At 35.8% G+C, this 25,732-nt stretch overlaps 1 protein-coding gene and 1 pseudogene across 2 annotated transcripts in view; one reads left to right on the forward strand and one right to left on the reverse strand.

Moving 5' to 3' along the window:
• Positions 1 to 5,291: 5,291 nt before the first annotated feature.
• Positions 5,292 to 25,732, reverse strand: part of LOC131414717 (cell surface glycoprotein CD200 receptor 1-like) — a 31,515-nt gene continuing 11,074 nt past the window's right edge. Inside the window, exons 2-8 of one of the 2 annotated variants that reach the window (XM_058555786.1) lie at positions 18,839 to 18,913; positions 14,215 to 14,274; positions 10,860 to 11,177; positions 10,492 to 10,740; positions 6,742 to 6,847; positions 6,151 to 6,196; positions 5,292 to 5,440 (exon numbers count right to left, since the gene is read on the reverse strand). In XM_058555786.1, the coding sequence (XP_058411769.1) occupies positions 5,315 to 5,440; positions 6,151 to 6,196; positions 6,742 to 6,847; positions 10,492 to 10,740; positions 10,860 to 11,177; positions 14,215 to 14,274; positions 18,839 to 18,913 (980 nt within the window). In that variant the 3' untranslated portion in view covers positions 5,292 to 5,314. Of the gene's footprint in view, positions 5,441 to 6,150; positions 6,197 to 6,741; positions 6,848 to 10,491; positions 10,741 to 10,859; positions 11,178 to 14,214; positions 14,275 to 17,845; positions 18,395 to 18,838; positions 18,914 to 25,732 lie in introns of those variants that run through there. The other variant, XM_058555787.1, reaches the window with a different exon arrangement.
• LOC131414637 (thioredoxin-dependent peroxide reductase, mitochondrial-like) lies at positions 14,456 to 17,204 on the forward strand (annotated as a pseudogene).

Here is a 25,732-nt window from a genome sequence, read left to right on the forward strand (position 1 = left end):
AACTATTAGAACCAATAAGTACACTTATCAAGGTTCCAGAATATATAAGGTCAACATACAAAACTCAACTGCATTTTTATATAATATCAAAGAACAATTAGAAACTGAAATTTAAAAAACAATACCATTTACAATAGCATCTAAGAGTATGAAATACAGTATTTAGGGATAAATCCAACAAAAGATATGCAAAAGCTGTACACACAAAAGTACAAAACATTGCAGAGAGAAGTTAAAGAAGGCCTAAATAAATGGGAGACCTACTATGTTCATGGATTGGAAGACTCAATGTTGCTAACATACCAATTCTCCTCAAATTGATATATACTTCAACATGATCCAATCAAAATGCAAGAAGGCTGTTTTGCAGAAATTGACAAACTGATTCTAAAATTCACACAGAAATGGAAAGTATCTAGTATAGCCAAAACAACTTTAAAAAAGAACAAAGTTGAAGAGCTAACACTATCTGATTTGAAGACTAATAAAGCTACAAGACAGCATGATACTAGCATAACAATAGACAAATAGCTCAATAAAACACAACAGAGGGCCGGCCCCATGGCACAAGCGGTTAAGCGAGAGTGCTCCACTGCTGGCAGCCCGGGGTTCGCTGGTTCAGATCCCAGGGGCGGACCAATGCACCACTTGGCAAGCCATGCTGTGGCGGCATCCCATATAAAGTGGAGGAAGGTGGGCACGGATGTTAGCCCAGGGCCAGTCTTCCTAAGCAAAAAAAGAGGAGGATTAGCAGATGTTAGCACAGGGCTGATCTTCCTCACAAAACAAAAAACACAAAAGAGTGTCCTTAAATAGATCCATACAAATGAATACAAATGATTTTCAACAAGATTAAAAGGCAACTTAGTAGTGCCAGAATATCCATATGGATATCAATATGCAAAAAAAAAAAAATGTACTTCAATCTATATCTCAAACAATATAAAAAAATTCTATCAAAATGGATTATAGGGGCCAGCATGGATTATAGTATAATGGTTAAGTTTGAGCACTTCACTTCAACGGCCCAGGGTTCAGATCCCAGGCGTGGACCTACACACCACTCATCAAGCCATGCTGTGGTGGCATCCCACATACAAAATAGAGGAAGATGGGCACAGATGTTTGTTCTGCGACAATCTTGCTCAAGCAAAAAGAGGAAGATTGGCAACAGATATTAGCTCTGGGCCAATCTTCCTCACCAAAAAAAGGGATCATAGACCTAAATGTATAACCAAAAACTATAAAACTTTTAGGATAAAATCTTTGTGACTTTGAGTTAGGAAAAAACTCAGATGCAATACCAAAAATAGTCCATTAAAGAAAAAATTGATAAATTGTTCCTCAAAATCAAAAACATCCCCTCTTAAAAAACAAACAAAAAATCTTCTCTTCAAAAGACAGTATATACTGTGAATGGAAAGGACTTATATTCAGAATATACAAAGAATTCTCAATAAAGAAGCAAACTATCAATTTTTTTAAATGGGCAAAATATTCAGACTCACCAAAGAAAACTTACGACCAGTAAATAAGTATTTGATGACAGTCAATATCATTAGTCTTTAGAGAAATACACATTAAAACCACAATGAGAGAGCAATACACATCTATTAGAATGTCTAAAATTAAGAGGATTGACCATACCAACTGTTGGTAAGGATATGGAAGAAGTGGAAATCTCATACACTGGTAGAGGTAATGTAAAATAGTACAATCACTTAGAAAAACAGTTTGGCAATTTCTTTAAAAGTTAAACATCCACCTGCCATGTCATCCAGCCGAACCACTCACAGGTTTTTATCCAGGAAAAATAAAAGTATATGTCCAAAAAATATACTTGCACAAGAATGTTTGCAGCTTTATTTGTAATAACCTAAAACTGGAAAGAACCCAAATGTCCATCAACAGGTGAATGGATAAACAAACTTTGGTATATCCACACAATGAAATACTATTCAGCAATTAAAATAATGAACTATTAATGGGTGGATGCATCTCCAAATAATTATGCTGAGTGAAAGAAGCCAGACCAAAAAAAATAAAGAGCACATTTCGTATGATCCCATTAATGTAAAAATCTAGGAAATGCAAACTAATATATAGTTACAGAATGCAGATCAGTGGTTGCCTGGGGAGGGAGGGGAGCAAGGAGAGTTAAGGGGTAGGATTACAAAGAAGTATAAGAAAACTTTTGGGGATGATGGATAAGTTCATTATCTTGATTGCGCTGATGGTTTCACAGGTGTAAAACTATGTCAAAACAACAAATTGTACACCTTAAATATGTGCAAAATTTAACAAATTGTATGCTTTAACTATATCAATGATACCACAATAAAGCTGTTTTCAGGTGTTCATAAATAAAGCATAACCCCTAATAAATGTATATTACAATGGATAACTTGCAAACTACTAGAGGTGAAAGTAAAGAAAAGAAAAGAAAAAAGAAAAGAATTGAAAAGAAAATTAACCAATCCAGCAAAGCACAGTAAAAGAAAACATAACACAGAGTGGGGAGAGAAAACATAGAAAATGAGACATACAAGATAAGATTGAGAAATATGACCAAATATGTAAGTAATCACAACAAATGTGTATAATTTAAATTCTTTTATTAAAAGTTAAAATTCACAGAGTTAATAAAAATTAACTATATCTTTATTAAAAACCTCTAGTTTTTTTGTAAAAGGCATGCTGAAGATAAAATGTCACAGAGAAGTTGAAAATAAAGAGATAGATGATGACATACCAGGCAAATATAAACCAGCAAAAGGATGGACTGGGCAGCCAAGGAAGTGAGTTGTTCAGGTTTCCAATCAAAAACAACTTGCCATTCAACTGCAAAGAGTGCAATTAGATGATGGTCTCCAGTTAACACCTTCAGGATCCATTTCAGCTTTTGAACTGAGGCCATACTCTTCCCAGCCAATGACTAAACATGAGCGGGTATCAGAGTTGGCCTATTCTGCTCATGAAAGACTCTTAGAAGCAATTTTTGCTCTAGGGCTTCTCATTGGTTTGGCCAAGATTTTGACAGTTCTATATTTGATCTGAGGCTCTCCCTCTTGTCTCCTGCTCCCTCCTCTCTTTCCTTGCACCTGTTTCATTCAGATCAGTATCACAGTCTAAAGGCTTTCCCTCCCCTAGCCTACCTCCTCCTCCTTTAATCTTTTACAAGTGTAACCTCTCTCCCCTAATTAACTTTGTTGCTCCTAACTCCATCTCAGCCTCTGTCTCTTGGAAGACCTAACTGACACACCTGATCCAATCTCTAGATTTTTTTTTCTGACTCAGCAGGTCTAAAGTGGACTTGGGGAATCTACATAATTTTTTATTTCTCCACATGATTCTGACGTTCAACCACATTTAGCACCCCTGTAGTGGAAGTTTTAATACTTTTATTTTCAGTACAATACAATTTAGCATTTATAAACCATCTTGAATTCTTTACTATGGCATCATTTGTCATGGCTGGTTTGACACCATCAAGGTAAGATGCAAACAGTTTTGTTTTAGTGTAATAAGTTTTTGTTTTTCAATAATAATTAAACAGATATTTTTGAACCTAACTGTGAGCCTCATTCCAACCAGGATTGGATGAAAAATTAAGAAAAGATAAAGTACAGGGTTATAATGTCTAGTGTGTACACTGCTTGGTAATATTGGTGTGGAGAAATTTAATGGTTTGGTTTCTGGGCCAAGTCAAAATGGTAACAAAATGGTCTGGTGAAAATATCTCGTGTGAAGTGTCATTATACTAGTTTGATATCCAAAATAGACTAAAAATCTCTTTAAGGATAAAGCCTAGAGTAACCAAAATGCCTGGAGGGAGGAAAACATATTGATAAGACAAAATAGCTGTCTTAAATGTTTCAAATGGCATTATTGAAGAATGAATGGATTTGTTTTAATTTCTACCATGATGAAAAATTTTAATGCTTTTCCTGCTATGGAGAAACAGACTTATTGTTTTCCATAAATAAAATATATTTTAATTATATTTAAAAATGATTAATATACACATTCCCAATATTTTATTCCACAGAAAAATGAAGGAGAGGGGCACATCCATTGTCCATGGCCATTCTCTTAGCACATAGGCCATATTTTATAGATACCCAAGTCCTCTGTAATGCATATTTAGCTGCTTATACAGTCAATAAACATTTGTTATTTGATAAATACATCAGAATAAAATGTACACCATAAAAATACACGTTTGCAATTTATCACATGTACAAAACTGTCAGGCATTAGTTATCAATACCTCTATAGAGATTAATGAGATCAGAGAAAGCTAATGTTCTCACACGTGTTCTCTCTCTCCCTCTCATAAACATGACAGAAAACTATAAATCTAGTTTTATTAAATAGTATAATTATTATTACAATCGTACATCATATTAGCTAACTGGTTGATTAGAAGTAGGAAGTGGGAATCTTGAAGATATTAAAATAACAGTATAGGGAAAGGCACGTTCAAACAAGGTTGGAGGGAATGTAAATTGATACAATTTGACATATTAATCAATAATAAAAATGCACAAACTCTTTGACCTGGCAATTTCACTCAAGGAAATTATCCTACAAATATACTCAAACAAATACAAAGAGATATACACATGAGAAACCTTCTATGTGGTATTGTTTATAGTAGCAAAACAAATAAACAAAACTTAAAACAATCTAAATATCCATCACTAGGGTTTTGGTTAATTAAATTATGACATAACTGTACAATGGAATTTTATGTAGCCATTAAAAAGAATGAGGTAGCTCTGCTTGTGTTGATATAAAAGATCTCCAAGACATATTATAATATTAGCTTTCTAGAAGTATAGAACAGCACTATAGTATATTCCCATTTGTGCCTTGACAAGGATATGTGTATGCATATGTAAATAGATATATAAATGTATACGTGTACCATGGGCATATAGATATGTCATATGCACATAGAAATTTTCTGGAGGAATACATAAAAATTGTTGATGATTGTCCCTGCTGCAGAGTTATTTCTTGAAGAAACTTGGTTTTCATTATCTACTATACTGAACAATTTCAGTATTTTATCATGAGAGTGCTTTCTTTGTAATAGCATCAGTTCTTCAGAGAACTATCTAGTAGCAGCTAAGATTCTAAAATTTCAATTATATAAGCATATAAATGCAAATCTTTCAAGTCTTTGTCTTCTAAGAATCTTTGAAAAGCTAATTTCAAAATAGATCTTCCATTCTCAAACTCTAAGAAAATCAAGGCAGTAATTGTACTGTATCTTGATTCACTTGTCCTGGTGCTAGACTCCAATAACTTATAAAGTATTGAGACCTGTTCCATCAACTTCACTTTGTAACACCCGAGACATCTTCACCTTGTTTGCAGTATCATACAGTGGATTGTTCTTCTCTGTGTAGCTGGCATAGGGCTGCATTTCATCCTAAGAAAGAACCCAAAGTCAAAATTAATTTTAAAAAGCCATAAATTATAATGAAAACTACCTACGTTTTTCTAACAGGTGTCCACAGTCTTAGAATCTACCAATAGTGCTTTTGTGTCTCTGGGCTTAGATGAACATAGAGCAATTTTTTTTTATCATGAAAAAATTATTGATTACTTAAGTCTCGGTGTCAGATGATAAAGGTTGTGTGAAAGCAGGAATGGAGAAGAATGAAGTGATATGAGAAGTATTTTGAAGGAGAGGGTCAAAGACTTAGTAAACTATTGGTTATAGAGATTAAGGAGTAGGATAGGTTTTACCCTTGGGTAAGAGGGAAATGATAGGTTTTAAGCTTGGGTAAGAGGGAAATGGTGATGGTATTGAAAACGGGAAGTCAAGCATTAGAGATGCTTTCATGGGGGAGGAAACCCCAATGCAGTTTCTCAAAAGATTACCATTCAAACGAGGCAAACATTATGTGTTTTTTAGGACGCAGTTCATGCAATGAAAATACAGATTTGGGGTGGTGTATAAATAGTGTTTGGTAGGTAATTAACAAAATAAATACACTTGGCAATTAGCATTGTAAGATTAGAATTTTTACTTTTCAAATAAAACACTAATATTGATGCAAATTACAAATTATGTGGCTAGGTTTTTAGACTACATGGCTTAAAAGTTTGCTAATACTCTTTTTAATCTTATCTTACCTCCTCAACACTTGGATTAGCTTCTGTTTTTTTCAATTTACCTTTTCTGTAAAAATAAAAATAAGCTGGACTGAATGCAGGAAACATTATTATTTAGATCAAAAATGGAAAACAACAAAGAGTATACTATTACAATTGCGGTTCACTTAGGTAGAAGCCATAATAAATCAGAAATCAACTACCAGAAATGAGTGAAAAATGATGATACACCCAAATAAGATAATTCTGGATTTTAGAAAAGGAAGTGAAATTATGCAACAACAGCTTGATGTAATAGAATATATATGACACCTCCTTTATGGCATATGAAATAAATTATTGTAATTATTTTCCCAAATAGAAAATTAGCATACACTGTCTCTCCCAAGATCCTGCTCTAAATGGCTTAATTCACCATGCTTGCATGCCTAAGTAACCTAACAAAATGCCTCTCATCATTCAGAGTGGTCTACGTCTATCACCCTCAGAATGTGCTTCTTGATTATGAGAGAATTGATGTTAACATCTTAGTTTTACCCAGTTAATCAATTCCATATTTCTGACTCCTTTCTAACCCAATAACGCTGAAGAAGAGAAAACATCAGTCAATACCTGCAGCCACCGTTTTTCAAAAGCCAAATGGATCCCCCGATGGCCAAGACAATAAAAATACAGGGGATGCTATATAGAATACGTAAGTTTGTTGTTGTTTGGGGACCTGTAAACATAGACACAAAAATATATGGTTTAATGTTATTCAGCACTAAAAAGAAATGGGCCATCAAGCCATGAAAAGACATGGAGTAACCTTAAATGCACATTACTAAGTGAAAGAAGCCAATCTGAAAAGGCTACATACTGTATGATTCCAACTATATGGCATTCTGGAAAAGGCAGAAGTATCAAGACAGTAAGAAGCTCAGGGATTGCTAGAGGTTAGGGTGGAGGGAGGGATGGATAGGTGGAGCATAGAGGGTTTTAGGACAGTGAAACTACTCTGTATGATACTATAATGGTGGATATATGTCATTTAGACATTTGTTAAAACTCATAGAACGTACACCTAGAGTGAACCCTAATGTAAACTACTGACTTTGAGTGATAATGATGTGTTAATGTAGGTTCATCATTACAAGAAATGAACCACTGTGGTGCGGGGGATGTAGATAGAGGTGGAGGCTGTGTGTTAGGGCAGAGGTTATATGGGAACTCTCTGTACTTTCGACTCACTTCTGCTGTGAACCTAAAACTGCTCTAAAAAATAAAGTTTATCAAAAATAAATAAAATATATATACATATATATAGTTCAAGGATGTCTCACTGTACATGAAATTCATTTCCGTGATTTTATTTTAAACAATTCTGACCCATTAAGAATTCAGATAGTTGTTATAATAAAATTGCTTTATCAACTCAGATTCTAGGGTTTCCAGCAAGACATTATCGTAAGTCAGGACTCTATTGCTCAAAGGATTTATGAATGGTAAATTCCTATAGAAGAAATGTGAAATTTAGATCTCTCCATTACAGTAAAAGCAGAGCGTCTCTCTTCTCCGATATTCAAAAATAAATAGGGAGTTGTAAGGAAGGTAATTGGAAAAATAACCCTAACTCTGAAGTCACCTTTCTTCCAGGGCATTGAAACTGCAAGGAAGTCATGGCAATAACTTTAAATTATTTATTAACCACTGGCAGCATTATAAAGCTCAATCTGACCCGAGGACAAGCCAACAAAGGAAGTGCCAGCTCTGAGAGGCAGTGGCTTTAAGACCGTGCTCCTGGGGCTCCGTGAACGTGGCTGGGGCAGCAGGAGGAGGTGAAGTGGAGGCTGAGCAGGCTGGCAGCCAGTCCCTCCACCTTCCTTCAACAGTTGATTTTTAAACTTTGGATTTCTCTGTGTTTTATTTGAAAAAGAAAAGTTTTGTTTCACGGTTAAAAACAACGTTGTTTTGAAAACCTCTCTTCCAAACTAATGCACTGTCTTTCATTGGAAGTGCACCAGCAGAGGCCGGAGATCCACCCCGCAAGGAAGACGTAAAGGAGATCCCTGCACTGGGTGGGAACGGCCTAGATGGTCCCTTCATCTCTGAGATTCTATAAATATGACATCATATTGTAATACTGGATGGTCGGATTTCATACATAACCAGGGCACAATTACTCTTCTCAGTAAATACTGCTAAACCCTTTTCTTTACAAAAACAAATATCACTTTAAGAATGAATATTGAAAAATGGCACTTTAGACACATGGGTTTTTCTCTTCTCCCTTCTTAAAACTTACTAAAATATCAGTAAAGAAATGTTTTAAAATATAGCTTTGCAAAAACAAAGAGAACTGGGATGAAGACAAGAGCAGATGAAAGATTTCAACTTGTTTTTAGGAGAAAAATGAATGGAAGAATGGCAAATAATTTAGTGGAATAAGTGAAAACCTTAGTGTCCACAGAACTCCAGGAAGACTCAAGAATAGGAAGCACCAAATACAGAGAAAGGGCTTTGTAGGGAGTGAAGTGTGGGGCTAAGAGTTGGGAGCTTCTTTGAAAGTCTGTGTTGAGAGCAGGTAGGCTGCCAAGTCTACCCCCACTCTGTGCAGCCAGGTCACGCACCTTCCCCAACCAGCAGAAAACAGGAAGTTTGGCCCAGAGAAGAGGAATTGGGAAGACTCCAGAGTCAAGGATCCAGACATAACGGAGGGTAGAGATGAAGGGCCAAAAGAAGAGAGGTATTACCAGAAAGTCTGAGATCTGAACACTCACACACGCGCATACACACACGCACACTCTCTTCTCCCTCTCTGCTCCCAGAACACTGATAGGATTACCCCTCCAGGGCAAGAGCCTGGAGGGTTATTTTCTGCAGAACCTGAACAGTTTCAGAGACAACATTCAGATACATAAGGAAACAAGGAATCCTTTATTTTAAAAAAATTTACCTCCTTTTCACCCTGTTGAAGCTAACTAGTTGACAAGCCCACCCACAGATAACACAGCTTCCAATCAACACGTTAGTGCTCACTTTGAAATGAATGATAGCCAAGCATTACCAAAGAGTTAAGGAAAGCCACACCTGTGGAAGAAAGAGATTAAAACAAACGTCTGGAAGGCAGAAGGAACTCAGATTAAATAGAATGGATCAAGCAGAGGATCGAGGGAAAGAGAATGTCCAGGACAATAACTGGACAGCAGGTCTAGTGACTAACCAGGCCAGATTAGAGCAGGAGCATGTATAAACTCAAGAAGGATGCCTCAAGAGGAAAATGAAACTGACAGATTACCTAAGAAATTTGACCATGTGGGAAGTAGTTTTAAGAGAGGTTTTCCAGTTTTATTAGTGAGTTTGGTGATGATTAACAATAGGTACATGCATTATTAAAGAAACAAAAAAAGTAAAGCAATTACTAAGTCTAAGAAAAACAAAAAGTTATTCAAAAAGGAAAGTGCAAGTTTATTTCTTGATTCAACGCTTAAAAAAATTTGCATGTTCAAAATAATGTAAACACTGGCAGTTTAACCAAATATTGCTATATCACTATACATGAAGGATGAGGGAAGGGAAGAAGGTAAAGTTAAATTCTCATCTACCATGAGAGGAAGTGGGTACATAATGTCTAAATTTGATATATTAAGAAATAGCAATATAACCATGTTGTTTATAAAAATGGACTTAATTACCAGAAGAAACACTTGAAGATTTGAAAGTACTTGCCTCTGGGGAGTTGAGTAAGAATGGAGAGGTAGTAGGGGAGAGGCAGAGATAGGGCAAATGTTTTTCATTATAGCCTAATAGAACAATATAGACTTTAAACTACATGTGTTAACGTTGATTAAAATAACATTTAATTTTTTTAAATAACAAGAAATGAGAGCAGGATGGTAGCAGAGAGTAGAGAAAATAAACAGTGATGAGCTGAATCACAGATGTTATTATAAGACATTTAAGAAATTTCACTGGAAGAGCCTGGAGGAGAAAATTCTACCAGACTAAAAATTCATGAAGGTGATTTATGAGTGACTTTATTCGTCTAATAAAATCATAAGTATTTTCTTAAAATAACACTTTGTCTTTCAATTAAAACCATACATATTCATTTGAAAGTACACTACTCCAGCCAATTTACTACTAGTACAGAAGGGAACATTAAAAGTAGAATAAAGTGCATTCTATAATATAACTTTTTACAACAAATTTTGGTATTGTTCTTCTAGACAATCTCTTTATTTTGAGGAGGAGAGGGAGATCAAATGGAGGATGGGAAGAACATCCTTGAATGAAATTTCTCTGCACATTCTTTTTTCCTTCTTAAGGTAACTCCTCTGAAAGAGGAGAAAAATCAAACACAAAACTAGAAAAATTACTGACCTTGATTCAGCTCTAAGGACAGACTCTTGTTGCTGGTCACATGGGAGACAGTGCAGGACACAGAAGGCACATGGTGCTCCTCCCAGGGGCATGTACTCTGGACGGTCACTGTGCCATTGTCCCAATATTCTTGCTTAGTTTCACAGGCTCTCTGTGGGGTCCAGGAGATCTGTGCAGCCGGCTTCCCTGCAATTGCCCTGCACACCACAGTTCTATTCTTGCTTTGAAACAGGGTCACCTCGGGGGGCACTGCAGAGGTGAGGGGAAAATGCTTCAGTCTTAACACATGGGATATGGAATTTAGATAGACATTCGTTTCAGTGCCAAATCTGGTTCTCTCAAATACCACAATCTATGATGTTCCTTACCTAACACTTGCAGGTGATATCCATGATGGAAATTCCCGTCAGGTGTTACCACTTGACACCCGTAATACCCATCATGAGTGATGTCCACGGGATCAATCTGAAGGGTGAGAGTCTCATCAGGTCTGGAGGCCCAGGTTATTCTCTTGTCAGTACAGTTTCCTTCCTTGGTCTCATTTGTATCTGTCCTGTAGGCTCTGGTGCAGGAAGGCTTGTCTCTGAGGACTATTTCCCATGTTGTTAGCACCACAGTTGTCAACGGAATGTGAGGGCAATAGAGCACAGCCTTCATACCCACAGGTACAGACAGAGAAGTGTTAACTGAACACACACACACAAACACACACATGTACACACACAGAGAATAACAAAAGAAAAGCTTGATAAGGAACTTCATGTGTTAAATTTATCCACAGCATATTACATGAAGTTGTACTAGAATATTAGTTTGCTGGTGATCTTATTCCAGAAATATTAAGAATTTAACATTCATGAAATATATATAACAGATTAAACCCATCCAAAGATTAACCAATTTTCTCCTATACCCTGTAACATTAGAAAAACAACACATATTATGTGTGTGACAAATTTTTTTAAATATTTCAAAATTAATTCAGGAGATGTGATATCAATAAAACAGACATGAGAAAAAAGAATGCTGAATTAAAAAACAATGTTCTAAATCTAATCTTTTGGTCATAGAGACTATTAGATTTATCACACAATTCATGCTCCTCAGGAAAGAAAATGGAATAATTAGTGATGTGCTTTCCTCCTCCTAAGTTTTGATGAAAGCAAAAAACCCAGTAACATCAGAACTAAAGCCTATCCCTAAGGGTGGCACTTCAGACAGACATAAATGTGGAAAGTACACAGTACTTTTATTAGAAATAACTAAAATGGCATTCAGGTTGAGCAAGCTGGAGATTTTTTTTTCTAATTTTTATTCAAAGAATCACAAAGTCAGTGAAATCAACAGATTTTAAATAATCTGTAATTTCATCATTGGACCATCCCACAAAAATGAAAAATGATGATGCGTAGTGGAAAGAAATGCTTAGAAATATTTATTTCTAGTGAAGAAGAAGTATACTATATAAATACAATAGAAATAAAAATGAATTGTTTTCCTCTGTAAATTTTCTGAAAAAGGAATTTATTGCAAATGTGTGATACTAGCAAACATGGCCTTTGAACGTTTCCCTTCCTTCCTATATACACCGCCAGTCAATTCAGCTGTGAAATTTGCTCTCAGATTTTGTTTCCATACATTCAATACAATTATCAGGATTAAGTATAGAATTGGCCTATTTTTCAATACTTTAAAGTAAAAATTAAGCCCTGCAAGCATCTTCCAACGTAGAAGCTCACACTTTCCCATAACCTGACATGTGCCCATGACTTTTGGGGTTTGGTGAGAGGTGCAGGTGCATCTGTTACAGCTCACCTGTAACAGAGGTGAGCGTCAGTGATTTCATCTCTTTAACATGAGCAGAACCCGCTGGGGCGGAGCAAAATTTTTATGTGGATGAAGCTCATTTTTTCTAAACTCTGCATTTAATGTCTCTCATATCATTTTTTGGAATCACCTGCCTCTTCTGTGATGTACTCAAGCGTTTGCATTTCAAAACAAAGATCACATAACTAGATAAAGGAAGAAGGAGGATCTTAAAGCAGATCTGAGAAGGCGGTTCAATCCATGCTCTTTCCACCACTCCAGGTGGCATCCCCTTGTAGAGGGAAACCTGGCAAAGGCTTAGAGGCAAACAAGAACACGGCTTGCTGGAGAACAACTAGAGGTGGGTGTGGGTAAGCATATATGTGCACAACGGAAAGATGCTGAAGATAAAACCAGGAAGGTAAGAGACTGGTGAGATAAGTTGTGAATGCTCTTCTGCTGCTCTTGGGATTGTGAACTTAAGCTTGTAAGCAGAAGAAAGCTTTAATGTTTTTGCCTAGTATTTACGCTTAATATCTGACTCTATTTTTTTAAAGGAAAGTACTAGCTAATCAAATAAACATGCATTTTAACATAGGCACAGTATCCAAAGAATTAACTCCGGTGGTGAGGATTCCAAGCACTGTGGATTTCTGTCTTTCACCTTTCTTAACTCTATGAACTTCAGTTAATCACTCTTCACCTATAATGAAAATTTTTGTGTTATTGCTATTATTTCACCCTTTCTCTATCCTCTTCTTTATTTTTTCATATCTGTTGTGAGAATTTACCAATAGCCAGTCACTCCCCCACACTCAGTGGGTTTGGCACCTAACAAATACATTCTCCATACACTCTTGTGATCAGCTAGGGTGATTTCACCTCCTACTTCACTGAGAAGATAGAGGGTAGATTCTCATATTTGCCCCAGAACCAGCAGTCGTATCCTATCTTTTCTGCATCCTTTGTCTGTAAATATCTTCCAGTCTCATCCAGCCCTATGCACACAGACAAATTCTGATTGGCTTTTGGGCATTTCCTTTCTTTTCTCACTCCCATAGCCTAGTATAAGTCCCTATCACCATGCACCTAGATTTCTGCAAAAGCCCCCTAACTTCTATCTCTGTCTCAAAACTCTCCTGTCTTCAGTTCATACCTTACAATGCCACCAGGTATATCATTCTATAACACAGATGTGATTCACTCAACTCTAAGAGAGATCTCTTTACAGATTCCTTCAGAGATCTCTCACTGCCTGAAGAAAATGTTTAAATGTCTTTGTATTGGCTTTGAAAGCTCTCTTTTTCAAATTGACTCACCTTTGCAATCTTATCACCCCCTATACTGTCCCACATTCCAGAATGAAAACACGAAGACAAGTGCATTTCTATGTCTTTCTTCACATTGTTCCCATAATCTGGGATGCCCTACAGAATGCTCTTTGTCTACTAAAATACTCCTCTTCCTTTAAGACACAATTTACATGCTGCACCCTCGTGAAGCCTTCTCTGAGCCTTGGTACTTAAATGTTCCCTTCTCTACACTCCTGGTACACTTGATGTGAGTGCTTATGTCCCTGCTTCATATGACAGCTGTGCTCAGGTCTGGGTTCCCCCAAAAAACTAAGCTCCCTGAGGGCTCTCTGATAGTCTTGCTCATCTTGCTTATCTTTGTGTTCCCCCATAAAGCCTACCACAGTGCCTGAGAGAGAAAGCTCCGAAATCTTCAAATGGAATGGAACACTTTTGGAGGAGGAGGGGCGGGGTCATTCAGGGTCCTCATACCACGGCACTCACATCACTGTATTCTTCAACTGGGCACAAAGCTGGCCCTCAGACCAGACCATCAACTATGTTTCTAAGGAAGTTCAACACTCCATCCCTTCCATACTTGCCTCTAGAAAATAAAGCATATTACCTTCTGTAGGAGGTCCTAATTTGCTCTGCTTTCCATCCATAGATGAACCATTTACTGACACTGGAAAATATTCAGAGAAAAGTAAATGAAATCAATTTGAGGTACTTGAATGGAGCAGAAGCCACTATTTCTCCAAAAAACTTATATACAACATGATAGAAAATCAGTTAACCATAACTAAATTACAGAGAAAGCCTTGCAAAACAGAAATTAGAAGTTATTCCATATTAAATGGAAAAACATGTTAACATTTGAAAATTACATTTATAAGCTATTAATCAATGATTTCCCATTTATGAGACACCTTGTTTTGTACTTGACAACTATTTTGCACAAGGTAACCCTGACTGCACCCTTTCCTTAGCCACAGTGGATTGTCCACCATGGGCACGTCACATGAGCTGGGATGATCGTAGTCCTTTCTCCAGATGCCACTCCCTGATTAAAGTTGTTTGGTGCAGTAGTGGGCACCTCACCCAGCAGGACAAATCAGAATACTTTCTTGAGAGCTTTGGAACCAGAACTGAGAAGAATAGTTCATCCCTCTTCCTTCCCCATTTTTCCTACTGTGATGGTTAATTTTACATGTCAACTTGGCTAGGCCACAAAGCTTAGATACATAGTCAAACATTATTCTAGATGTTTCTGGGAAGGTATTTTTTTAGATGACATTAACATTTAAATCAGTAGACTTTGAGTAAAGCAAATTAACCTCCACCATGTGGGTGGGCCTCATCCAGTCAGTTGAAGGCTTAATAGAAAAAGACTGACCTCCTGGGAAAGGGAATTTTGCCAGAAGACTGACTTTGGATGCAACCTGCAACTCTTCTCTGGGTCTCCAGCCTGCTGGCCTACCCTGCAGATTTTGGACTTGCCAAGCCTCCACAATCACATGAGCCTATTCCTTAAAATAAATCTCTCTCCCTCTCTCTCTCACTCATATATATAGAACACACACACACATCCTATTGTTTTTTCTCTCTGAGGAACCCTGACTAACACACCTACCTTGGGAAGAATGAAGCAGAACCAGGGAGAGAGACAGACAGATGACAGTCTTCAGCTAGCTTAAGTTTCCAATTTTGTAGTTTCTCAGACCCACATGCATTCCTTCCCTTGTGTTCTATAGAGTTTCTGACAATCAAAATAGTCCTAATTTAATTTAAATTTGGTTCTGAAAACTTCTGTTTTGTAGTATTTTTTTTTAAATGACAACAATGATAAAAGAAAATACTTCTTATGATTTAAGAACTCTAACAAAGTTCTTCCTCTGGGTTAATACTTCTTATGATTTAAGAACTCTAACAAAGTTCTCCCTCTGGGTTTATAAGACCACCATTCAATAAGCATTTATGATCTCTCTGCTTACAAAAATATACTTCCTGCTCCTTATTCTAATTTTGCACCCAACTCTACTACATTAAAAAATAAACAAAGAAATTCAATAAAGGTCTTGGAAATGAGCAACAAAGAGACCTCTGAAATAATTTGGCTTTTCTAGGCAGCTAAATGTTATTGGATTGGGCTGGAAGGAAGGCAAAGAATGAAATTCTAACAATTAAATTTAGCTCATATTGAGCTCAAGAATCTATTTCAGAAACAGACAAGAAGTCAGAGCTGACCTCAGAGGGCTTGCTGAGATCAAGGTGTGGTTTAGATATTCTTGATTCTAAAGCTCTATCATAGTACACGATACAGCTTAGCCTTTCCAGACCTCTCCAATTTTATCACACCCAGCTTCTCAGAGGTTCTAAGGTCTGTGAGTTTCAATTGTCAAATTCACCACCAACCAAGACTGAGTGTTTGTAATGGAAGAAAATTTAGGATGTGGGTATTTTTTGACTATGATATTGTTGGAGTTTGCATTTGGAAGCATCAAGAGGAAAATTTAAAGCTTTATTAGGAATAAGGGGTGCAAGTAAGGTGGGGTAGGGGTACCAAATCAGGATTTGCAAACTTTTTCCATAAAGGGCCAAAGAGTGAACATTTGAGGCTTTGCAATCCATATGGTCTCTGTGGCAAGTATTGAACTCTGCCATTGCAGCAAGAAAGCAGCCATATATAATAGTAAGCAAATGGGCATGGCTTTACAGAATTAGAAAGACAAACAAGAAACATCTATTGAGTATTCTATTTTCTTCTGTTACTTTGCCTTTTAAAAATAAACTAAATCTCCACTGACAACTCCAAGTTCTCCCTCAATTTATATAAATTTCCTATTCTATTTTTACCATAAGTAGCAACTTCTTCCTCCCTCCTTTCCTTCTTTTCTCCCTTCTTTCCACCCTTTCCTTACCTTAAGTGAAGTGTGGCAAGTATTGAGGGAACCCAATAGGATTCTGATGAATAAGAAAACTACAGTGAGCCCTGCCGCATTCCCAGCTAAGGGAGCTATCTGGTGATCAAGAGGTGGCAGCCATGATAGACAAAGTCTACTCCAGTATATGAGGGCTTTTTCTCATGGGCATTCTGGCCTCTGCAGCCCTGAGAGCTGCTCCCTACTTGAAGAGTATAGGCTGTTGTCAATGGAAAGTTCAAAGAACTCAGCCTTGATTGATGCCTTTAAAGGGATATTTAAAGCCTTTTCTTCTATCCTTGGTATTTTATTTCATATGCCCTATAGAAATTGTTACGTTTAGTGAAACAGCAAATGATTTTCACGCTCTGAACTATAAAGCTGTTGCTATTTCAGCAGATTCTCATTTTAGCCATCTTGTCTAGGAATATCGGAAATTTGGCCACATTAGTTCTTATCAGATATAATTAAATCAATGTTCAGATACTATGGATTCTGTTAGAAGAGGCTGGTCTTGCATTAAGTAGTGTCTTCATAATTGACTTGAATGAAGTCTTTAAGCACTTTGAGTGTCAATGATGTCCCAGTGGGCTGGAACGTAGAAAAGACCTTCTGCTTAACAAAGGTTTTCCAGTGAGTGGAGGCCCATGGAGAAATCTGCCTCTTGAACCAGATACCAAATTCTCCTACCTGAATCAAGGAAAATCTACCTCCCTCTGAAGACGATCCTGAGAAGGAAAATCAGTAAATGATCCCTGCAACTTCTCATACTAGAGATAAAACCCACAAGTTGGAACATACTCTTAAATGTACAAAAATAATTGTTTTTAGAAGAGGAAAAAAAATTAGGCTGTTGTCACAAATATTCCTCTGATTGTTTTTATAATATTGGGTAAGCTTTTTAAACTTAGTTAATTGCCATATATGAGCCCTTTGGTTTTATTATCTCGATTAGTATCTAGTTGCTATAGAAGGCAGATTTCATATCGTGTATCATGTCTTCGTTGAAAATAGAAAGCATCTTTCTTAATCTTGCTTGAAGCTTTGTATACACAAAAGTAGTACAACAAATGTTTAAAGCTTCTGATCAATGGTCCTGTGATTTCTTTAATTTCTTCATATGAAACCAAATTTTCTTTTAAGCTTAGAAAGATTATAGTTTTACATTTTTAACATCAGAAGTCTAATTTAACACTTTCACGATGTCCATATATATAGACTGAAACAAGTATGAATTGTTTTTGAAAACATTTATAGTAGAAAAGTAACTTAATTACTCATTATATTAGTTTCCTTGGGCTGCCTTAATATATAATCACAAACTTGGTCGCTTACAACAAGAGAAATTTATTCTCTCATGTTTCTGGAAGCCAGAAGTCTGAAACCAAGATGTCAGCAGGACCATGTTCTCTCCAAAGTTTCCAGGACAGAATCCTTCCTTGCCTCTTCCGGCTTTTGGTGGCTGCCAGCAGTCCTTGGTAGTCCTTGGCTTGTAGATGCATCATTTCAATCTCTGCTTGATCTTCACATTGCCTTCTCCCCTGTGACTTCACCTCTCCTCTGCTCTTATAAGGACACTTGTCATTGGATTTAGGGCCCACCATAAGCCAGGATGATCTCATCTCAAGAGCCTTAACTTAACTACATCTTCAAAGACCCTTTTTCTAAATACAGTCACATTCACAGGTTCTTTTGGGGGGGCTATCATTCAACCTACTCTACTCACGCATTGTCTCTACCCCTGAGATTTATAGTTTACATAGTTATTTTACTTATTTTATTCTGTACTTGACCTGGCATCTAATTTTTCTAGATGTTGAATAATTGAGTATAATTAGAAAGGATATATATTGAGTCCAAGAATGCATTTTGAAATCAGTGGAATTATTTTTCCACGAAGTACTCAATGTAAGATATGTAACAAAAATAACATTTTAAAATATAAAAAACAAGTTAACTATAATGACAAACAAAAATCAGGGAAACAGTAGGCTGGGTGGGAGATACAGAAAATAAATCACTAACATTTGCTAAAACCTATTTTTTAAAGCTCTCTAGAGTAATAACCTATGTTTCAAAAATTGAGTGAAGAAAATTTTGGATATGCCGTTGGTGTGTATAGTGATCACATTCTTGAAATAGGTACTAAAGAAGTGCAGAAATAATTTCAGAATAAAAAATTTACCAATACTCTTAAACATAAGCAATATTTTATTTAGGTAATACAGTCTATAAATGCATATAAGACAATTCAAGATTCTTAAACGTAAAAACTATACAAATATCAAGCACTCTCCACTGGAATTACCATTATAAGACGAGCATTACCTGAACTGTAATTGTCCTTGCCCATTTGCTGCATCCATGAGTTGCTTGTTGTTCCCACTCCTGCACTTATGCATTCTGAAAAAATATATGGGATGAGGAAAGAACTATACATTAGTATTTCTTATTCCTAGTTAAAACTACATTTTTTTACATTCTTGAGGCTATTGTTGGATTATGGTTGCCAACGAAAACATAAATTAATATAGGCAAGCAAAAAATCTCAAAAGATTTTGTCCCAATATGAACTTTTGACCTGATCTTCCTGCCTGTTTGTCATACTCCTACTTTAGGCCCAGAACACCCCTCATCACCCTCCTATCTTTATATTCAAATCAAAGTATTTCTTCTCCCAGGCTTATACGCATTTAGTCTATCTCTGTGGAAGAAACGGTTCTACTCTTCTAGATTTTTCAGGCACCAGTGAGTAGGTAGAAAAAGTTTAATAGTGATGTGTTGATCAGATGCTGGTATGGAACAAAAAAGGATTTTCCTAAGCATTGTTGAAATCATATCATATAGACAACTATCTATTAATTTCAAATTTTATAAGGCAAGCTCTAAGTGGGAATTGCTAATAAACATTTTTTGAGTAACAACTACTGGCAAAGTACTTGCCAGGCATAGAGACATCATAATAAACAATACTTCTCTCCAAGAGCTTAAGGTCCCCAGGCAAAAGCAGCTATGTAAACAATAATAATGTAAAGTTTTCGGTGTGATGAGAGAAGTATGCATACTGTCTAGAAGTTAAAAAGAAGAGATATTTAATTCTAAGAGAGCAAGGGTAAGAGATTAGGGGGAACTCCCTACAATAGACGATATTTGAGCTGGATCTTAGTAGATGAGGGATTTTCCAGGAAGATAAAAGAAAAAAAAATTGCACACAGAAAGAATGCGTTCTTTAGAAGGCATAAAGTCAAAGAACTACAGATAGTTCAGGATTGCCATAAAGTGAGAAAAACAGGGTGTGTGACTAGAATTGAGGCTGGATATCAGCAGGTTCCAACTGTGGAAGGCACAAAACTCTTAGGAAGTGTTCACAAGGAAATGATACACTTCTAGTGCATCTACAGTGAGTGTATCTGACCAGCAAAGAGAAAAATTTTAGGGTAAAATTTAATGCACAGTGTTTTTCTGGATAAATTTTGAATCCAGTGCCCCTCTTAGCTGGAAAAAACGTTCTTCGAAAGTAAAAATTTTTGAGCACTTACACGAAGAACACATTTTCGATAATTTGCATATGTTATTTCAGTCTCTCCATACTGACAGGTATTATTATCTTCATCTTACAGACAAAGAAATGTAAACTCAGTAATGAAGCAATTTGGCCAAGGCCACTCAGCTTGTAAGCTGCTCCAATTGCCCAACTGTTCTTGTGCAAGTAGGTGATACTGCAGTGAGTAGAAACCAAGGGTTGGATCCTAAGAAACACACTAGGATAAATACACTACCCAAATTAACCCAAATTTAGAGAGTTGGTGAAGCAAGTTCAAGCCACGTTTTTGTGGAAACAGAGAGATACAGATCTGAAAGAACACATCAAATGACAAGTCCATAGAATCAGGATTATAATGGCATATGGACACAATCACTATGAATTCTGGATCTGAATGGGAATAGTTAAGCTAAGGAGGAGGACTTGAGACAATTGCCAAAATTCATGGGCCAAACCCATCACTCCCTCACTGGATTGTAAACTCCATGAGGGCAGGGATTTTCATCTCTGTTCATTCTGCATCCTCAATGCTTGGAAGAGTGGCTTGCACAGCTCCCTGGCATGTGGCTGGCTCAAGCTGGGTTAAAAATAAAGGTCAACACAACCCTATAGCAAACTAGACTAAAGATACGGACAGTTAGTTTGTAGAAAAAGAAGTACAAATGTTTCCTAGTCATATAGAAAGATGCTCAACGTCATTTGTGGTAAAAGAAATGCAAATTAAAACTATGCAGAAATACCATTTCTCACCCACAAGATTGTCAAAATCCTAAAGTTTGACAATAAACTGTGTTTGCAAAGCTGTAGAGGGATGGGCATGCCAATAGACTGCTGGTGGGAATGTAAAATGTCACAACTTCGATAGAGGAAAATTTGACAAGATACAGCAAAATTACATATGCATTTTCCTTTTGACCAGCACTACCACCTCTCAGATTCTATCCCAAAGATACACAGGCAACAGTATGAAGAGAATATATACACAAGACTATTCCTTACAGCATTGAAATAGCAAAACTTTTAGAAATAACCTAAATAGCCACCCATAGGAGATTATTTGTCTAAACTATGGTACATCCACAAAATGAAGTAAATGAATCTTAAAAAGAATGAGAGATACCTCTATAAACTATTATGGAGTGATCTCCAGGATATATTGTTAAGTGAAAAAAGTAGGACAGATAAAAGTGTATCTAGGATGCTACCATTAATCTAAGACATAGGAGTGTGTGTGTGTGTGTGTGTGTGTGTGTGTGTGTATTATGCCTTTCTGGCTTATAATTTCATAAGTAAAAAGATAAAATGGGGACATGACTACAAATAAGATGTCTCTGAATATACTTCATTTTATAGATTTGACTTTGGTACCATGTAACCATTTTGCATAATTATAAGACATAATCAAATTATTTGTAAACACTAAAACTATAAAGCAAAATGAAACAATGAACCTAACTGCATGTAGAATTGGTTGCATAACCACATATAGAGGAACTACTTCAAATGACTTTCAAAACACAGTAACTTGACTGTATGTCTCTAATGGAATATAACTTAATGATAAAAATATTGTAAAAAAATCTTAAACTATTTTCAATAATCGCATTGTGGATGCTAGTGTTTGGTATTGTTATTCTCAAACTATTGCATATGTGTTGCAGGATAAATCAAAGGGTTATTATGTTGGGTGTCATTCAACTTTTCAGTGCGAGAAAAGATACAGATGTAAAATGAATAAGTTTAAGTAAAAACCCTGAGTCCTAAATTTGAATCAAAAGTATCAGTATCAACTCATGACATATTTTATCTTTTAAAATATATATTCCCCAGCTGCTGCTAAGTTTTGAGGTAACTCATTACAAAGCAATAGATAATTGCTAACATAGCTATCAACTACATAGACCTAATTGATATATTTAGAACACTCTACCCACATTGGCAGAATACACTTTCTTTGCAAGTGCAAATGGTTTACCAAGTTTAACCACATTCTGGGCCATAAAGCAAGTCTTAAAAAACTTTTAAAAACTGAAATTATAAAAAAAAAGTTCTCCAACCAAAATGGAATTAAATTGGAAACCACTAACAGTAAAATATTAAGAAAAACTTAAGTATTTGGAAATCACACATGTTTCTTAGTAAGCCTTTGGTCAAAGAAGAAATCCATAAAGAAATTAGAGAAGATTTTAAACTGAATGATAATAAAATGCAACATACCCAAATTTGTGATATGCAACTAAAGAAATGCTTACAGGGAAATTAATAGCTTTAAATACTAATTATGAGAGAAGCAATGTCTAAAATCCACCTAAAGAAGTTAAAAACAAAAGAGAAAGAAATAAAGGTAAGAGCAGAAATCAACAATACAGAAAGCAAGCAAGACAAAAATTAACAAAATGAGAAGCTGGTTTTTTTGGGTGTTTTTTGTGTGTGTGTGTGTATGTGTGAGGAAAATTAGCCCTGAGCTAACATCTGTTACCAATCCTCCTCTTTTTGCTAAGGAAGATTGGCCCTGGGCTAATATCTATGCTCATCTTCCTCTACTTTCTATGGGACGCCGCCACAGCATGGCTTGACAAGCAGTGCGTAGGTCCACGCCTGGGATCCGAACCTGCGAATCCCAGGGTCACCAAAGCAGAGTGCACGAACTTAACCCCCATGTCACCCGGCAGGCCCAAAAAGCTGGGTTTTTTGAAAATATCTTTAAGATTTATAAACCAATAGCTAGACTTATCACGAAAAAAACAGAGAGAACACAAATCTCTAATACCAGGAATGAAAGAAGGGACATTAATATAGATACTACATTCATGAAAGGAATAATAAGAGAATATTAACTACTTTATGCTAATCAAATTCAATAACTAAAATGAAATGGACAACAAATTCATGGAAAGACACAGCTTTCAGTGCTCATTTGGGATTAAATACATAATCTGAAGAGCTTTATATCTATTTAAAAAACTGAATTTGTTGATAAAAATCTTTCCACTAAATTGGCTTCACTGACAAATTGAAGCAAACATTTAAGGAAGAAGTAATATCAGTTCTACACACAAACTCCTTCAGAAAATAGACAAGGAGGGAACACTTTCCTATTCATTTAATGAGGGTAGAATTAACTATATACCAAAACCAGATATACACGTTACAAATAAGAAAAGCGACAGACCAGTAACCCTTATAAACATAAGAAACAAAAATTTTTCACAAAATATTAGCAAAACAAAGCCAGCACTATATAAAAAGAATAGTACAGCATTATCACATAAGGTTTCTCCCAGGAATGCAGGTTGGTTGAACACTCAAAAATCAATGAAATTCACCACATTAAGAGAATAAAAGAGAAAAAGCACATGATCAATTCAGCAGATGTAGAAAAAGCATTTGACAAAATTCAACACTCATTCATGATTTTAAAAACTCTAGGAATAGAAGGAAACTCCCTCAAACAGTTAAAGAGCATCTATGAAAATCCTACAGCTAATATCATGTTTAATAATGGAATATTTCCCCTCTAAAATCAGGAACAAAGCAACAATGTCTGCTCTTAGTACTTCTTTTCAATGTTGTACTAGAGGTCCTAGCCATTGCAATAAAGCAAGAGGAGAGAAGGCATATAGACCAGAAACAAAGATAAAACTGTCTCTACTTGCAGATGACATAATTGTTAGGCATCTGTAAAAACAACGCCTAGAACTAATTGAATTTAGCAAGGTCATAGTATAAAATGCTAATAATATTTTAAAACAATTATATCTTTACATACTAGCAACAACAATTGGAAAATGAAATAAAAATGCCACTTACAATAGTGCAAAAGGAAAAAAGGAATAAATTTAACAAAAGATGTACGAGGCCTATACACTGAAAATTGCAAAAAGTTACTGAGATAAATTTAAAAATACCTATATAGATGGAGATAAATACCTTGTTCTTGGACAGAATGACTCAATATTAAGAGTTCAATTCTCCTCAAATTGGTCTATAGATTCAACAATCTTAATCAAAATCTGGTAGTCTTTTCTGTAAAAACTGAGAAGCTGCAGATGGGAACAAAGGCAAGGATAGACTGCAAATATACATGAAGGACTATTTTGGGAATGATGGAAATGTTTTGTTTATCTTGTTTGCGATGATGATTCACAGGTATATACAACTGTCAAAACTGATCGAATTGTACCTTTTAAAGGGATGCAATTAATTACACAAATTAGCCCTAAATTTAAGTAAAAATTAATATCAGAAACATCAGATTTTAACACACATAACATTAGAACATGCAGCCACACAAATAAACACAAAACAAAATACAAATGAAAAACACTTGACACTGAAAATAGTGTTTAAAGAAAAACTTTTTCCATCTAAGTCAAAATCATCAGTAGAAGAAAGACTGTTTTGTGATTTTATGACTATTGAAACCTCTTATTCACTTCGGGCACCAGAAGTTTCCTTTCCCAAATCATCACTGTCATATGCCTGAGCAAGCATATACCACCCACTCAAAAGACATTGTATAGGCATGACTGTGCAAACCCACACTCCAAAGGCTTCCTCCAGGGAGGGAGAAAAAGGCTCTCAGAAATAGCACATGGTTTTCTTGTGATGTTACACAGTTTTTATCTGTTGTAACTCCTGTCCTCTGCTGTGCTCTACTATGCTCTACTGACTAAAAAAGTTAGAAATACGCATTGCGGGTATTTCACCATTCCCAATAAAAACCCCTGATTTAGTAATTGTTATTAACCAAAATAGAACATGGATTATGTCATACTTATATAATTAATATAGTTGCTAAGATTCATTTATTATTTCTAGTTACGGGAATGGGAAACAAGAGAGTTAAAGATTTCCTGCCCTTTCATTCATTTGCTGGTTTTTTGGGAGTATACAAACAAAGCAGTAAGGAGTCTTAAAAATGAATTTTAGGCTAAAAGAATCCTTAAATTGGGGCAAAACTGTAGCCTAAACTATTTGGCTATGCTCTAATAAGAGGACCGTATAGCTGCAAAAGACAGTAATGAGGAATAGCTCTATTTTTAAATGTCTTTCAACATTTCTTTACAGGACTTGAGGCCTCTATGCTAGCACTGAACTAATTAGAAGTCGTTCTTATTGTTTATTATGGTCTTTATATCTTTATCTGTCATCTTCATTGTTATTTAACATTTAGTGAATTTACTAATTTAAAAAAAAAACAGAACACAAAATACATTGAAATATACTTCAAAACATTGAAATCTGTGGAAATATCCTAATATTTTACACAAGGAAAACCAAATAATACAATTATTTCATTCTTCACTTGGTGTTTTCAAGTTTTTAAGCTTCAAAACTCTGCAAGTTATTATAAGAAATGTAGAGCTGACCGTTGTGGATTAAGAAATGACTGGAAACTGAGAGATACGAGTCTCGCTTCTTACTCTGCTGTTTCTTTCCTGAATCATTGTAGATAATTAAATGAATTATACGCCCTAGTTTTCCCCTCTGCAAAACATAGAATACATTCTTACTTAACAAGTAAGGAATAACTCATAAAAGGGATTCAAAGCACGTTACAGAGTGAGGTGTTAAACTCAGTTAGAATGATACGTTCAATCTCTCCTAAAGATTCAAGGTGTTACTTAAAATGACTGCAACTTTGAGACTGAGATCTTAATCACACAAAGACCTGG

Source organism: Diceros bicornis, chromosome 15 (genome assembly GCF_020826845.1).
Source record: "Diceros bicornis minor isolate mBicDic1 chromosome 15, mDicBic1.mat.cur, whole genome shotgun sequence".
NCBI lineage: Eukaryota > Metazoa > Chordata > Mammalia > Perissodactyla > Rhinocerotidae > Diceros > Diceros bicornis.